The 14,061-nt window shown below is 41.9% G+C and overlaps 1 protein-coding gene across 1 annotated transcript in view; it reads left to right on the top strand.

Annotated features, from left to right (window-relative positions):
• antxr1d (ANTXR cell adhesion molecule 1d) overlaps window positions 1–4,926 on the top strand; it is a 116,736-nt gene extending 111,810 nt beyond the window's left edge. The window contains exon 18 of the mRNA XM_085970347.1: window positions 1,381–4,926. Coding sequence (XP_085826473.1) covers window positions 1,381–1,617 — 237 coding nt within the window. The 3' untranslated portion in view covers window positions 1,618–4,926. The remainder of the gene's footprint in view (window positions 1–1,380) is intronic.
• The last annotated feature ends 9,135 nt before the right edge of the window (window positions 4,927–14,061 follow it).

Genomic DNA, 14,061 nt, shown 5'->3' with positions numbered 1-14,061 from the left:
GCCATCTCTGACTACAGATGTGGACGTGCGTATTAAGGGTAAGGTTAGGGTTGGGCGAGGTTCTCAATGGTGGGCGCAGAGCGCCCAGAGGCTCCTAGTAATTAAAATTCTTTGCTAACTCTAAAATGGCTCACCAGAATTAAAATCTACACCATTTATTTCAAAGCTTAAAGCCTTTTCAGGAAGCTGAACAGATCTAAGCATATGCAGTCTCGAGAAAGAGTCTAACTTGCCTGACATACTTCCATAGGTCCTCCTCCTCTTCCAAATACCTCAGACAGGTGCCAGTAATGGTGTTGGAGGCACCAAAAGCCAACAATTGTCACATGGGCATCCTTTAGGAATAAGCCCTGCATGCCTGAACTTCAGGACATGGCGTGCAATATGTCTCTGCCCCTGAACGAATATTTAAAGGAAGCATCAGCCTGTTTGATGTTGACTCTTCCTGTGCTGCTGGTAGTCACCCCCCACCCCCGCCAAAAAAGTACTCTGTGGTGCAAAGTGGACAAAGTTATAGGGGGACTGGATCGTTCACCCATTTCCTACTACTAGTCACCCAATTTACACTGCAACTTAGGGCGATTGGTAGTGAAAAATCCACGCTATTGAGTCTGAAGGATAATGGGATCACAACAGATACTGCAGTATTACAAGTTTTTTAAATAAAACATTAATTCCCTGTAATAAATAGTAGATTGAATAATTCTGCAATCATGCTATCATAATTATTAGTCCTTTTGTACAAACATAATTTATTAAGGGCATGGAGCACACTAGCAGTTTTTGTTTGCATTGATGGAACAAAAGATGATCAAAAACAGAAAAAAAATCCTCACACAAAATTTAAACCTACTTATTTATTAAGGGCAAGGATCTGAGTGTAACTTAAATTAACCTCAAAGTTTAGGCGATGGTTATAAACAACTCCAGGTTTGCTTTTGTGATTTGTTACATCATCTAAATTTCTCAATTTATATTACTGAATTGTAGTCACTCATAGGTATCCATTATGTCTCTCTTGTATGTAGATATTGTATACATATAAAAAATGTTATTATGTAGAAAAATAGTCAAAAACATAACTAAACCAAAGTAGCATCCAGAACAACTAATTAACTAAAAGCAAATTTGTGTTGAGAGTGACCTTACACATAAACACAATTGGTCATGCAAGAAGCTTAAATAGGAATAAAAGAAAATGCAAACTGAACTTTAATTCTGCTAATTGAAAAAATGCTGACGATTCTGTTAAGCGGTAGTTGCAAATAATAGTGTTGTGAAAGGAAATACAGATACCATTTTTCCCTAGGGCACCTTCATCTAAAGTGCAGGAACAAACACGTGCAGATCGTAATTTTGTTATTTCTCTCTTCCAACTAGGGTCGCTGCATAAACTTCACCAGAGTAAAAGAAAATGAAACCCCATCTCCTCCATGCAATACTGTTGCTGCTCACACGCCCCCACCTCACATTGAATATATTCCTTTAACCCTTGAACCTCCCAGTCCTCCTACTTCATCAGCCAGGTCATCTGTGAGAAGTCCACCTCCTGGACCACCACCATCTCGTGCACCCCCGCCTTCACGACCCCCCCCTCGCCCTGCGGTAAGAACCTGACCTCACCAGGATTTATGTTGTTAAAAAGAACATCCGTGAAGAAGAAAGGAAAGACAAGGCTAAACGGAGAAATACTACTGGACTTCAAACCAAATATTTATTGAATTTATGGGTTTCCTTGAGAGGGTAAAATCTGTTGCTGTGCAGCAAGTTTCCATCTGGAGAGCCCTAATTGGTAAAACCTCGCTCTAGAGTTAAAGATGATATTGTGTCCACCTAATGTACTATTTGTATGTTTGAACCAGCAGAATTCTGGATGTTTATAAGATTGATTTCAGGTTATAAATAAATCCTGCATTTTTTACCTTTTGAAAATTTAATACACAGGACAGAATGTGCATTGTTTTTTTAAAGTTAAAAATATTGTTTAAAGATCTATATTAAAAAATCACTAACAACTACTTTATGAATCTGATGCTCAAATATGTGTTGATGCTGATAGTGACCGTTTTGACTATCTGCTGTAAAGTCACGGGCCTTGAATTTCCTGCGGAGGCGCAACCCAGAAGATGCATTTGAAATGACGCCCATTCCCGCACTGTTTTGCCAGTGTCAAATTACGCTCAAATTTCCTGCCAATCTCAATTCGTCGACAGTAAAAATGGGTGTAAATCAGCATAAACAATCAGAGCCCAAGGCAAGCGGTGAACCCACACCATATATTCTTTCTTTAAGATGAAAATTAATGTTTCAACTCATTTAACCATCGTTCATGCAGATTAGGCGCAGCATTGTTTAAGAATCCACAATCAGAGAAGCTTTTCAATTTTTAATGTCACTTATACTGATGCCATAAAATGCATTCAAAGAAACAGAAATTACAGAGCAGGTCTCAGTGAGAATAAATTTATAAAACATACGCTCAAAAAATTGCAATAAAACACCAGAAAAATGACTTCGTTTTCTGCTGCGCCTGAAAATCTGGTCATAATTTGAAGAGAGCCTCTGAGCAAGCACAACTACAGGAAACTCACGTATGAGACTCTGTAACTTGGGGGCGAGACCATTATTATGGGCGGAGTTGTATTCGGGCGGAGAGATCAATAAATGATCGTAAAAAGTGGAGGAGATTTGGGCATATTGTACTTCTGCACATAACTCACTTACGCCCAAAATTCCACAATCTTTTAGGCTGCATATTTGCTTTGCGCCTCAATTGTACATGTCTCTGGGGCAAGTATGCAGGAAAGTCCAGGCCAGGATTACTATTTCAGAGTAGTAGCATTACAGATTTAATTAGGTGATCATTTTAAGAGGTGTTCGCATTTACCAGATACTTAAGAGTGCAAGATCATAGTCTATGGCCATCAGCTCCAAGGTAACTAGGTTCTTGTTTATTTTTTATAGTTAAAGGTAAATGTTCTGACAAAGTGAAGCCACAGCTAGTGAAGGGGTTCTCATACGTAATTAATGTAATTAAAGCCAAAGGCTAGTTGACCTGTGGGACGACTCTTTAAAGTTGCTGGTTGATGCTATTTGACAATGATTGACCTCGTAATTGATTAATTCACAGGACTTTGAGCTGTGATTTCAGTTATACTTGAGTTCTTTTGTATACGGTTAGTGACCCTAAACTGTGCTCTACCTAAACAATAGTCCTAATCTAGGGAACGTTCTTGCTAGCCTTGAATTTTAAAATGTTGCAGAGGGACTTTGTTGAGATGTGTGCAGGTTGTGACCCAAGTTATTCTGTTCTTCAAACATGTATAGTTGAACTTGCTCTTATAGAATTTATTAGCTAGCTACCAAACAGCAGGATTGTTCTTTGTGCCAAGATCTGCATAACAGTTTAAACTGCAGATAATAGCTCATAGAAAACATTTAAGAGTTTAATCTGGTTTTGGAAATGCTTGTCTGCTGGATGTTAAGCACTTTATAGTTATTTCAGTGTAAATACTAAGAGGCCAGATCCTTTTCCAGACCACATCAAATTATACAATTCTGGTTATCTACTTTATTCCTTACAAATTAGATTGTACTATTTGCTTCAGGGCAGAGGTACATTTTGGTGACACATGACAATGTCTACTGTAGTGTTTTATAAACAGATGAGATACATAAGTCCCATACTGGTAAAGAAAATATTGTACGGTTTTGTGATATTAGAGGAAAAAAATCAAATTTTACTGCAGGACAGTTAAATATTAATTTACTAAACTGTGGTCTAGGTGTAGGTACTTGAATCTGAGTAAAGGTGGCCACTAAATCCTCAAAATGCTAGATGCATGCAGTAGTAAATAGTGGAGCAAGCATCATTGAGCTTGAGTAGTATATGGATATATTGCTTTATTAACATTTAATACATTAAAATGATACTTAACTCCCTCTTATAAACTTACCATTAATGACTTGTAATCTTGTTTGACATTGGTTATCTGATGGATGGACTGGCAGAACAATTTGGTGAGCAAGTGAACAGGCTGTGCAATCATAAATTGAATTACAGCTCTAGAAAGGCAAAGTGAAATGTGTCAACATTTCAGTGGCATAGTTGCACAACATAATAGAATCATCACAATGAAAACAGGGATTCACTATTAATTTGGCTAATCTCTATCTTAACCCCTAGATTTATGCAGCTTTCTAAACATAGACCAAAGGGATTAAAATAACCTCAACACTGTTTTCGTGTTGCAGTGAAGGCCATTAGTTAGATTCAATTCAAACTCACAAAAGAAATTCAAGCGATCCACACTACCCTACAGCAACATTGTGCAAGGATGCACAGGGCTCTTGAAAGGTTATTGGCCCAGAAATTCGGGTCGGGGGCTTCCCGCGGGTGCAAGCCCCCGACCTGCACTTACCTACCGCGCCGGCCGTTGAGCTGTGGGCCCGTGTGGGATTCCGATCCTGGGCCTCCTCCAACTGCTGGCGCACAGTGCTTACGTATCCCAGGGGCGCTGTTAGTTCGATGCGTCCCCTGGGATCACGTGGGCCATGGAGAGCCAATGGTAGCAGGGAATGCTTCATTCATAAGTTTGACGGGAAGAGCTGTCAAAACTATAAATACTATAAGCCCCAAAATATCACTAAATCTTCAAATAAATTTTTTTTTTTATCACATTTTTAAAATAACTATAAATTACATGAAATAACTATTTTAAACAATAGTTAAAATTTTTGAAAAAATTAATTACATTTTCTAATAGGGCTAAAAATAAACTTACCTTTCTTTAAAATATTTAAAAATAATAAACCTGTGGAAAAAATGTTTTAATTTTAATTAATTCACCACTTACCTTGTAAAAAGCAGGCCTTGCGCCTGCTTTTTAAAAGTGTAACTCCTGGAGATTTACCCTCCCAGAAAAACCTGGGAAAAAAAACGTAAGTTCGATGCGCACGCGCTGCCTCTCCTGCGCACGCGTTCCACCTCTCAACCCCTTCTTTCAGGGGAACGGAAGTGCCGGTTTCCCGCGCATGCGCAGTGCATGCACGAAACCAGCACTTCCATTGGGCCTACGGGTGAGTACCCTGTGCGTACTCACCCGTGGAGACCCAAATTTCTGGGCCAATGGGCAGTGGCAGCCTACACCACTGGGGGCATGCTTTGGCAAAACGGTTAACAAAAATGTAAAATGATATTGCCTAATAGTTTATTTTCTTTCATTAAAGCCCAATTTTCTGTCAATTTTAATTTAGTAAGTATACTATCAACAATTGCTTTAAAGGAAATACCTCAGCAAGGATAACAAAGAACACTAAATTTAGCCTGAGCTGTTCAACTGTTTGTGTGGTTTTATTACATTAGACCTTCTTAAAGGAACTATATGCCACAATTAATTGTTTAACAAACAAATCTTTTCCAGTTTTCTTTAACATTAGTTTTGTTTCCTAATGTTTTTTATTGACCGATTGTCGTCTTAATGTTGCTAAAATTGCCACTTCGGAGTCAGGACTTGAAAGAGCTAAACTGCCCTTTCATGTATTTACTGTTTCACCACAGTAACCTGTATTTTTATTATTTTTAAATAACAATGTATAGGCTTTCTGAAACAAATTGTGATAAAACAATTGGAAATCAGAACTAAAACTGGAGAGTGTTGGAAGTACACAGCAGGTCAGTCAGCACAGAAAGGAAAGACGTGTAAATATTTTGGGTGGGACCTTTCGATTGCTGACCTGCTGTGTATTTCCAGCATTTTCTGATTTTATAAAACAAATCCTGTTGTGTTAAAATTCAACAGCTAAGCATTCCAGCAGTGTGTTAGTTTGGTCACATTTATGATACAGAACACTTTGAGGTGCATAGAAAAAGTAATTGCAAATGTATCAGAAAAATTACAAATTTATAATACTTTCAGCATGTGTGAGGATCCTCACTAATAAACTATGAATTATAGTGTATCTGTTACATCTACAGAATATACATTTTGGCACTGTGCAAAAGAAATCTTTTCGTACTAAAATGCCAAAATTATGTTTCACAGTAAGATTTTTTCCAACCTGTTTTCATGAGCATTGGCATCAAACTGTTATAACTGGTTGTGCATCTGTGATGATGACTATGTACTTTTCCCTTTTGTCTGTAATGTTAATATCACTAATAAACTGCAATTCTTTTATGTAAAATTACTTACTAACTTTTTTTGTTCATAAAAGAGATGTAATTAACCCATAGACTGCAGGTTTGGGGAAATGATTGTCTCCCTGAGTCATATGGTTTTGTATTATTACAGTAATTATGCTACTTAAATGTCAAGAGCAAAACTTTATTCCTGCATTATAAACCCTAAGCTGCAAAAATTAACACTAAAACATAATTATGTTGAAAATAATATTTTAAACATTTTAATTCGACTTGCTTTTTTATCCCTTTCCACATTCAGTGCTCCATTCTATATCTCTCCATTCTCTTTCTTCTTTCTACCTAATCTACCTTTTTTGTACATTTATAAAAATAACTTTTAAAACATCTTATCTTATTTTTTCTTCCTCTTAGCTATTCCATTTTGGAGATTTAAGCAACATGTTAAAAAATGGGTTTTGGTTAACTAAAGTTAGCACTGCAGGCTATTTCATTTTCAAAAAATTTGTTTAATTCATTAAAAAAAACAGGAAGGGACTGCATGCTAAGGGTTAACATAAGCTCAATTACATTTCACTGCAATGGTGTAAAATTGAGTCCCCGTGATTATCCCATTAAAGCACAACGTATTCTTTTTCACTAAAGTAATCCTTGCCATTTACGAGGTCACACATTTTATTTACAAGTAAAACAGCCTCTTCCTGTTACATGATGTGACGTTGGATCAAAACATTACAGATACAATGTAAAAACTGATAGAAGTAATACAAGATGCAAACTTTAACGAGAAAGCGCACAAACAGAAAAACATCTGGAACTTCGTATATCTATTCAAAAAAAGTTGCCTTGGAGTGTTGCAGGCTGTAACTGCACCAATCTTTATTTTCTACATTATTAAAAATCTTGACCAGGTGTGCATTGTGCACAAATGTTACTTTCTGTAGCATGTTTTATGTTAACATTTATAATTTAACCTTCTAATGTAAACATGAATAATGGGAAATCCTAGGGGAAAATTTTATAGTGGGAAAACTCTGCAGTTAGTTAAGGAACTCATCAGTACTCAAAGGCACCACTCTCTGGAATTCCTTATCTAAACCTCTCCACCTCCCTCTCCTCCTTTAAGATGTTTCTATGTTAAAGGTGCTGTATAAATGCAAGTGTTTGTTGCTTTAACTAATTTCCACTCTTATCTAAACCTCTCTGTTGTGTATGTACCTTTAAGAGAAGAACTGATTTTATACTGCAGTACTGGCAGTGACCACACCTGTATAAAAAGCGCTAGCAGGCTTCTGTACTTCAGTCTTGAGTTACTCTCTGTTCAGTAAATACCTGTTTTATTGTTCTGCAGTCTGAGTATTATTGATCCTCGGACACTGCACTGGCGACGGGCAGGTTCGAACTCACCTGCAGTACTGCATCACCTCACGGGGATCTTTTCCCTGAAGAGAAGCTTCTTGGAGGTCGAAGTCTGAACGGCGGGCGTCGACCGCAGGCAACCGCCCAGGGATCCATCGCAGAGTTGCAGGGGAGGCTGTGGAGAGCTGGGCCTGGCTCCCCAGTCGAGGTGTTCCAGCAAGTCGTGCTGGTAGCAGGTAGTGCGCTGACCCTTCCGGACTGCAGCGGGCTCGGGCTCGATCGAGCAGCTCTGCAAAGGGGCCGTGCAGCGTTGTCGGGAGGAAGAGAGAGGGTGGAGCGCACAGGGCGCGGTTGGTGCTCAAGAACCGGGCAGCGTGGAGAGGATAGAACGCGGGGAAGGAAAAGTGAGACGCGCCGAAGCCGCGGGTCGCCGCCATTACCCTGTAGAACGCTAGGAGCAGCGTGGCAGCAAGGGGAAGAAGGAAAAGCGCGGGAGGCGCCATTTTATTACATTGGGGAAGAAGGAAAAGCGCGGGTGGCGCCATTTTATTCCATTGGGGAAGAAGAAAAAGCGCGGGGGGCGCCATTTTAAATCACTCAAGATGCCGAAGAGTGGCAGTATCACTGCTTTCGACAACGAGGTAGAAGACTGGACCACGTATGTGGAAAGAATTGAAGTGTACTGCAAGGCAAATGAGGTGGCCGATGGAAAGAAGGCGTCGGTATTATTAAATTTGATGGGCGCGAGAACATACGGCCTATTGCGGAATTTAATTACCCCAGCTAAACCAATGGAGAAAAGTTTTGAAGAGATTGTTAATATCTTACAGGAACACCTAAACCCTACACCACTGCTGATAGCAGAAAGATTCAAGTTCCATAAAAGAAACTAGCACAAAGATGAGAGCAATGCTGACTATCTTACGGAACTACGCAAGTTATCGAAGCACTGCCAGTTCGGAGCAGGACTGGCAGACACCTTACGGGATAAGTTTGTCTGCGGGCTCCAGAGTGAAGGAACCCAGAAACGACTACTTTCGGAAAAGGACCTGACGCTTGAACAGGCTTTCAGCGTGGCAGTATCCTACGAAGCAGCAGCACGGGGAGCTGCGGAAATACAACAGAAACCACAAGAATACAGCGCTAACGAAATGGCGTATGGAGCAGAAAAGTGCTATCGCTGCGGCAGAACAACCCATGATCAGAAGGACTGCTGGGTTAAGGACAAAGTATGCAGGCAATGTGGGAAAATGGGACACATAGCAAGAGTCTGCAGGTCGGGAAAGAAAACCAACACTACAAGAACTACTAAGGAAAAGTACAAGAAAGTAAAAAAAATGACAGACGGTAGTTTGGAAGATCAAGAGAGTGATAATGACTCCGGGAGCAGGAGACTAAGTTGTCTAAAGTTACACAACGTGATCGCAAAGGAGGATCACCGAACCATTTGGGTCACCCTCATGATAGCAGGGTCCCAAGTAAAGATGGAATTTCATACAGGATCAGCCCTAATTGTCATGAATGGACGAGACTATGAGCGGCTATTCTCACACATACCCTTGAAGGACACGTCCATTGTATTGAAGACATACACGGGGCAAAAAGTCTACCCCAGAGGAAAAATAAGGGTGCCAGTTAAATACAACGGCAAGGAAACACATAAACTGTATCTATATATACTACAAGATGGAGGACCACCATTATTGGGACGTGAATGGATCCGAAAAATACAATTGGATTGGCATTCCATTCAGGCGCTAACTGTGACTGACAAAAAGGATGATGACGTCACACCTGGACGACTGTCAAAAATTCTAACTGACGCAAAAGAGGTGTTCCAACAAGGACTTGGGACTCTAAAAGGAGTAAAGGCAACGATAAAAATCAAAGATAACGCAAACCCAAAATTTTTTAAGCCCAGACCGGTACCATACGCGATCCGCCCAGCCGTTGAAGCAGAACTGGAGAGTCTGGAGCGTTCGGGTGTGCTGTCCAAGGTAGACTGGAGCAAGTGGGCCACACCCATCATTCCTGTAATGAAGAAATCATTGAGCAGCACGCCTGGGGAGCAGAAGAAGGTGGGGACTTCAAGGTAACTGTGAACCCAGTCCTGCACACAGTACAATATCTTCTTCCACGGATAGAAGATATTTTCGCCTCACTATCTGGAGGGAAACGCTTTACGAAGATTGATCTGGCCCAAGCGTATCTACAAATGGAGGTGGAAGAAGCATCTAGGAAATACCTCACCATAAACACTCACAAAGGCCTTTACCAGTACAATCGACTGGTATTCGGGGTAGCATCAGCCCCGGCTATTTGGCAGAGGGCTATGGAACAAGTCCTGCAAGGGATCCCGGGGACCCAGTGTTATTTGGACGACATCCTGGTTACGGGTGAAAATGACAGTGAACACCTTGCCAACCTGGAGCAGGTGCTCACTAGATTACAGGAATATGGGCTACGAGCCAACCGCCCCAAATGCGAGTTCTTCAGGAGACAAATCTCGTATTGTGGCCACATGATTGATGAGGAAGGGTTGTATAAGTCACCAGACAAGATTGAGGCTGTAGTCAAGGCTCCAGCACCGGAAAATGTGTCGCAACTGAGGTCGTTCCTCGGGTTGGTGAACTACTACCATAAGTTCCTGCCGAATTTATCTACAATTCTGCACCCACTGAATGCCCTGCTGCAAACTGGAGTAACATGGAAATGGAGTGATGAGTGTAAGCATGCCTTTCAGAAATGTAAATGCCTAATCACTTCAAAAGAAGTATTGGCCCACTACAACCCAACACTACCGATTTGGTTGGCATGTGATGCGTCTCCCTACGGCATTGGAGCGGTGCTGTCACACAAATTCCTTGACGGTTCAGAGAGGCCAATAGCCTTTGCGTCGCGCTCGTTAACCTCAGCCGAGCGTAACTACGCCCAGATTGACAGGGAGGCCCTCAGCCTGGTGTGGGGGGTGAAGAAGTTCAATCACTATCTGCACGGGCAGAAATTCACCCTACTGACTGATCATCAGCCCCTGGTCTCCATTTTTAACCCAAAGAAGGGCGTTCCAGTGATGACGGCGCAACGGCTGCAAAGATGGTCACTTTTTCTAGGGGCACATCAGTACGACATAGAGTACAAGGGTACGAAACAGCATGGAAACGCTGATGGGCTGTCGCGCCTACCGTTGCCTACGGTAGAGGAAGCACCTGCAGTGGACCCTGTTGAGATATTCCATGCGACCATAGTCGAATGTCTGCCTGTTACAAACTCAAGCATAGAGAAGGAAACCCGAAATGACCCGACACACACTCGGGTCTATGATTTGACGGTGAAGGGATGGCCAGCACATGGCGACTCACTGTTGCCAGCATTCTCGCCAAGGAGAGAACAGCTGTCAGTGTGCCGGGGGACCTTGATGTGTGGATCCCGAGTGGTAATTCCACCCAAGTTGAGAGATAGAGTGCTTAATGAGCTTCATGAGGGTCATCTGGGAGGGGTAAAAATGAAAAGCCTAGCCAGGGCGTTTGTGTGGTGGCCGGGAATCGATAAAGAAATCGAGGATATGACCAAGAGATGCACAGGATGCCAGAAGGTCCAAAACGCTCCACCACAGGCCCCGCTACACCCATGGGAGTGGCCCTCATCTCCATGGCAATGGGTACACATTGATTTTGCTGGTCCATTTATGGACTCAATGTTTCTAATCGCCGTGAATGCCCATTCGAAATGGCCAGAGGTCATCAAAATGTCCTCCACCACCACGGAGAAAACTATTGCAGTCCTACGAACCATCTTCGCCAGGAATGGCTTGCCAGAACAGATTTGCTCCGACAATGGGCCACAGTTTGTGTCTGAGGATTTCCGGAGGTTTCTGAGGAATAATGGGGTGAAACATTACACATCTGCCCCATATCATCCAGCCACAAATGGATTGGCTGAGAGGTTTGTTCAGACCTTTAAAAAGGCAATAAAGGCGATGTATAACGACGACATACCACTACAACACAAAGTAGATAATTTCTTGTTTGCTTACCGGAATGCGACACATGCAGTCACCAACCAAGCTCCAGCCATAATGTTCTTCAACTGAAGGCTAAGATGTCGCTTGGATTTGCTCAAACCAAACATAAGACGAGATGTTGAGGATAAGCAATTCCAGCACATCAATGAGAAGCCAACCAGGAGCTTCAAGATAGGGCAACCAGTCTTGGCCCGCGACTACCGAACAGAAAAATGGCAGCCAGGAACGATATGCACACAGCAGGGACCACTAATGTACACAGTGGACGTTGGAGAGAGCATCGTGAGACGCCATGCTGACCAGATTCTAGAGTCACAGGAACAAGCCAAACCCATACCACGAGCAGGTGCACCTGGTAATGAACCCGAAGTACAGATTGCGTCTACCTCAGAAGCAGTGGTATTGGAAGCTGACGAACCAACCAATGACAATGAGCCAGAATCGACTCCGCCGCAAGAACAGGATACTCGAGAAAGGCACTATCCAGTCAGGATCAGGAAGCCGCCTCAAAGACTGAACTTATAAATAATTATTTCAGTTGATGTATATAGTACAGAGAAAATTGTAATTGTAATTAGTTATTATTTAGTTGTTAAATGAATGTTATGTACTGTTTATCTAAAAGGGGAGGAATTGTCGTGTATGTATCTTTAAGAGAAGAACTGATTTTATACTGCAGTACCGGCAGTGACCACACCTGTATAAAAAGCCCTAGCAGGCTTCTGTACTTCAGTCTTGAGTTACTCTCTGTTCAGTAAATACCTGTTTTATTGTTCTCCTGCAGTCTGAGTATTATTGATCCTCGGACACTACACTCTCCACCTCCCTCTCCTCCTTTAAGATGTTTCTATGTTAAAGATGCTGTATAAATGCAAGTGTTTGTTGCTTTAACTAATTTCCACTCTTCTCTAATGTACCTGAAAACCACCTTGGCGAATAAGATAAAAACTGCTGCATTATTAAAGATCATGTACTGCCACCACTCTTTTTGCCTCCTCAGAGACAGGAAGAAGTTGATGTTCCTTAGATGTGCGGGTTAGGTTGATTGGCTATGATAAATTGACCCTTAGTGTTAGGGGGATTAAATACGTGAGGTTACGGGGATAGAGTGGGATATGTGTTGGTGTAGGGGTTACGGGGATCGGGTGGGATATGTGTCGGTGCAGGCTCGATGGGCCGAATGGCCTCTATCTGCACTGTGGGGTTTCTGTGATTCTGTGAACACCCTGAAATACTATTTCTGGCTTTCCTTGCCTTGTTATCATTCTCTCCTTTAAATAAGTGAATGTCATTTTTTTTAAGGAGAGATTGATAACAAGGCTACATAAGGAGCCAGCCAAAGTGACATCTGCTCCATAAGAGAACAAATGATATCCAACTTCAAAGTAAAATGAAGGCCTGTAATGTTTCTTGGAACATGGCTGATGGAACAATGATCATGGGCCTTTCTTCCAAATCTACAACGTGGCTTTCCTACAAAGAATACCAACATCTGAGTGACTTTATCTTCTGGTAACATATATCTCAGCCCCCACTTTTCCAGCAGCCATGGGGTTGTGCTGACCCAATACAAAAGTACACCCATGCCCGTAGTCTGTGGGGGTGGGGGGTGATTATGCCAAATACTGTGTTACAAGGCCGACCTCCTAACTAGAGAAGCCTACAGTTGAGAAAGCATAAAATCCAGTAAGGAAGTAGCTCTTAAAAGTGCTGCAGATCACCTTAAAAGGGAACGTTGTGGTGATGGCAGAACAGTGAACTGCTTGTTCACAATCACAACAGAGGCATGTGAGCAACACTGGTCCCTTTGATGCTAAAAAGTTGGAGGTCCTGATATGCGAGGTGCACCAAAGGACAGTGGCCTTATTTGGGGCTAAAGCAGAGGTTCCATTTTTGTGGAGAAAGATTGCTGACCAAGTCAATACAGTCACCCAGCCCTCTCATATCTGGCTGCAAAAGAGGAAGAAGTATGCTGGTATCAGCAACAAGGTGAAGGCAACTGTACCCCTCACTCTTAAAGACTAAAAGACTTGCAATTATATAATGTCTTTCATGACCTCAGTGCTTTACAGCCAATGAAGTCGTTTTGAAGTGTATTCACTGTTATAATGTAGGAAACACAGCCTCCAATTATCATACAGCAAGGTCCCACAAACAGCAATGAGATAATGACCAGATAATTGTTTTAGCAATGTTGGATGAGGGATAAATATTGGCCAGGACATCAGGGAGAACTTCCCTGCTCTTCTTAGAAATGGTGCCACGTGATCTTTAACATCCACCTCAACGGGAAGACGGGGTCTCGGTTTAACATCTCATCCGAAAGAAATGCACACATTAAGCATGGCACAAGTTGAAGACTACCAACACCCATTGGAAGGTACCATTTGAAACATTGTACAACCATTGCCCTCTTGCACATGCTCTTTCATTTTATCCATGTTTGCGTGGCACACTTTATTTGAAGGTGCAAATGGCAGCTGAGGAATGGAAAATAGATGTTGAGGGTGCCCAGGCCAAAGTGCTCATCTGCCATTAG

The sequence above is a fragment of the Somniosus microcephalus genome, chromosome 29, assembly GCF_052327205.1.
Source record: "Somniosus microcephalus isolate GS21.2 chromosome 29, FLI_Smic_1.0, whole genome shotgun sequence".
In the NCBI taxonomy this organism is placed as follows: Eukaryota; Metazoa; Chordata; class Chondrichthyes; order Squaliformes; family Somniosidae; genus Somniosus; species Somniosus microcephalus.
Note: the sequence above shows the minus strand (reverse complement) of the source record. Positions and strands in the feature narration are given on the sequence as shown.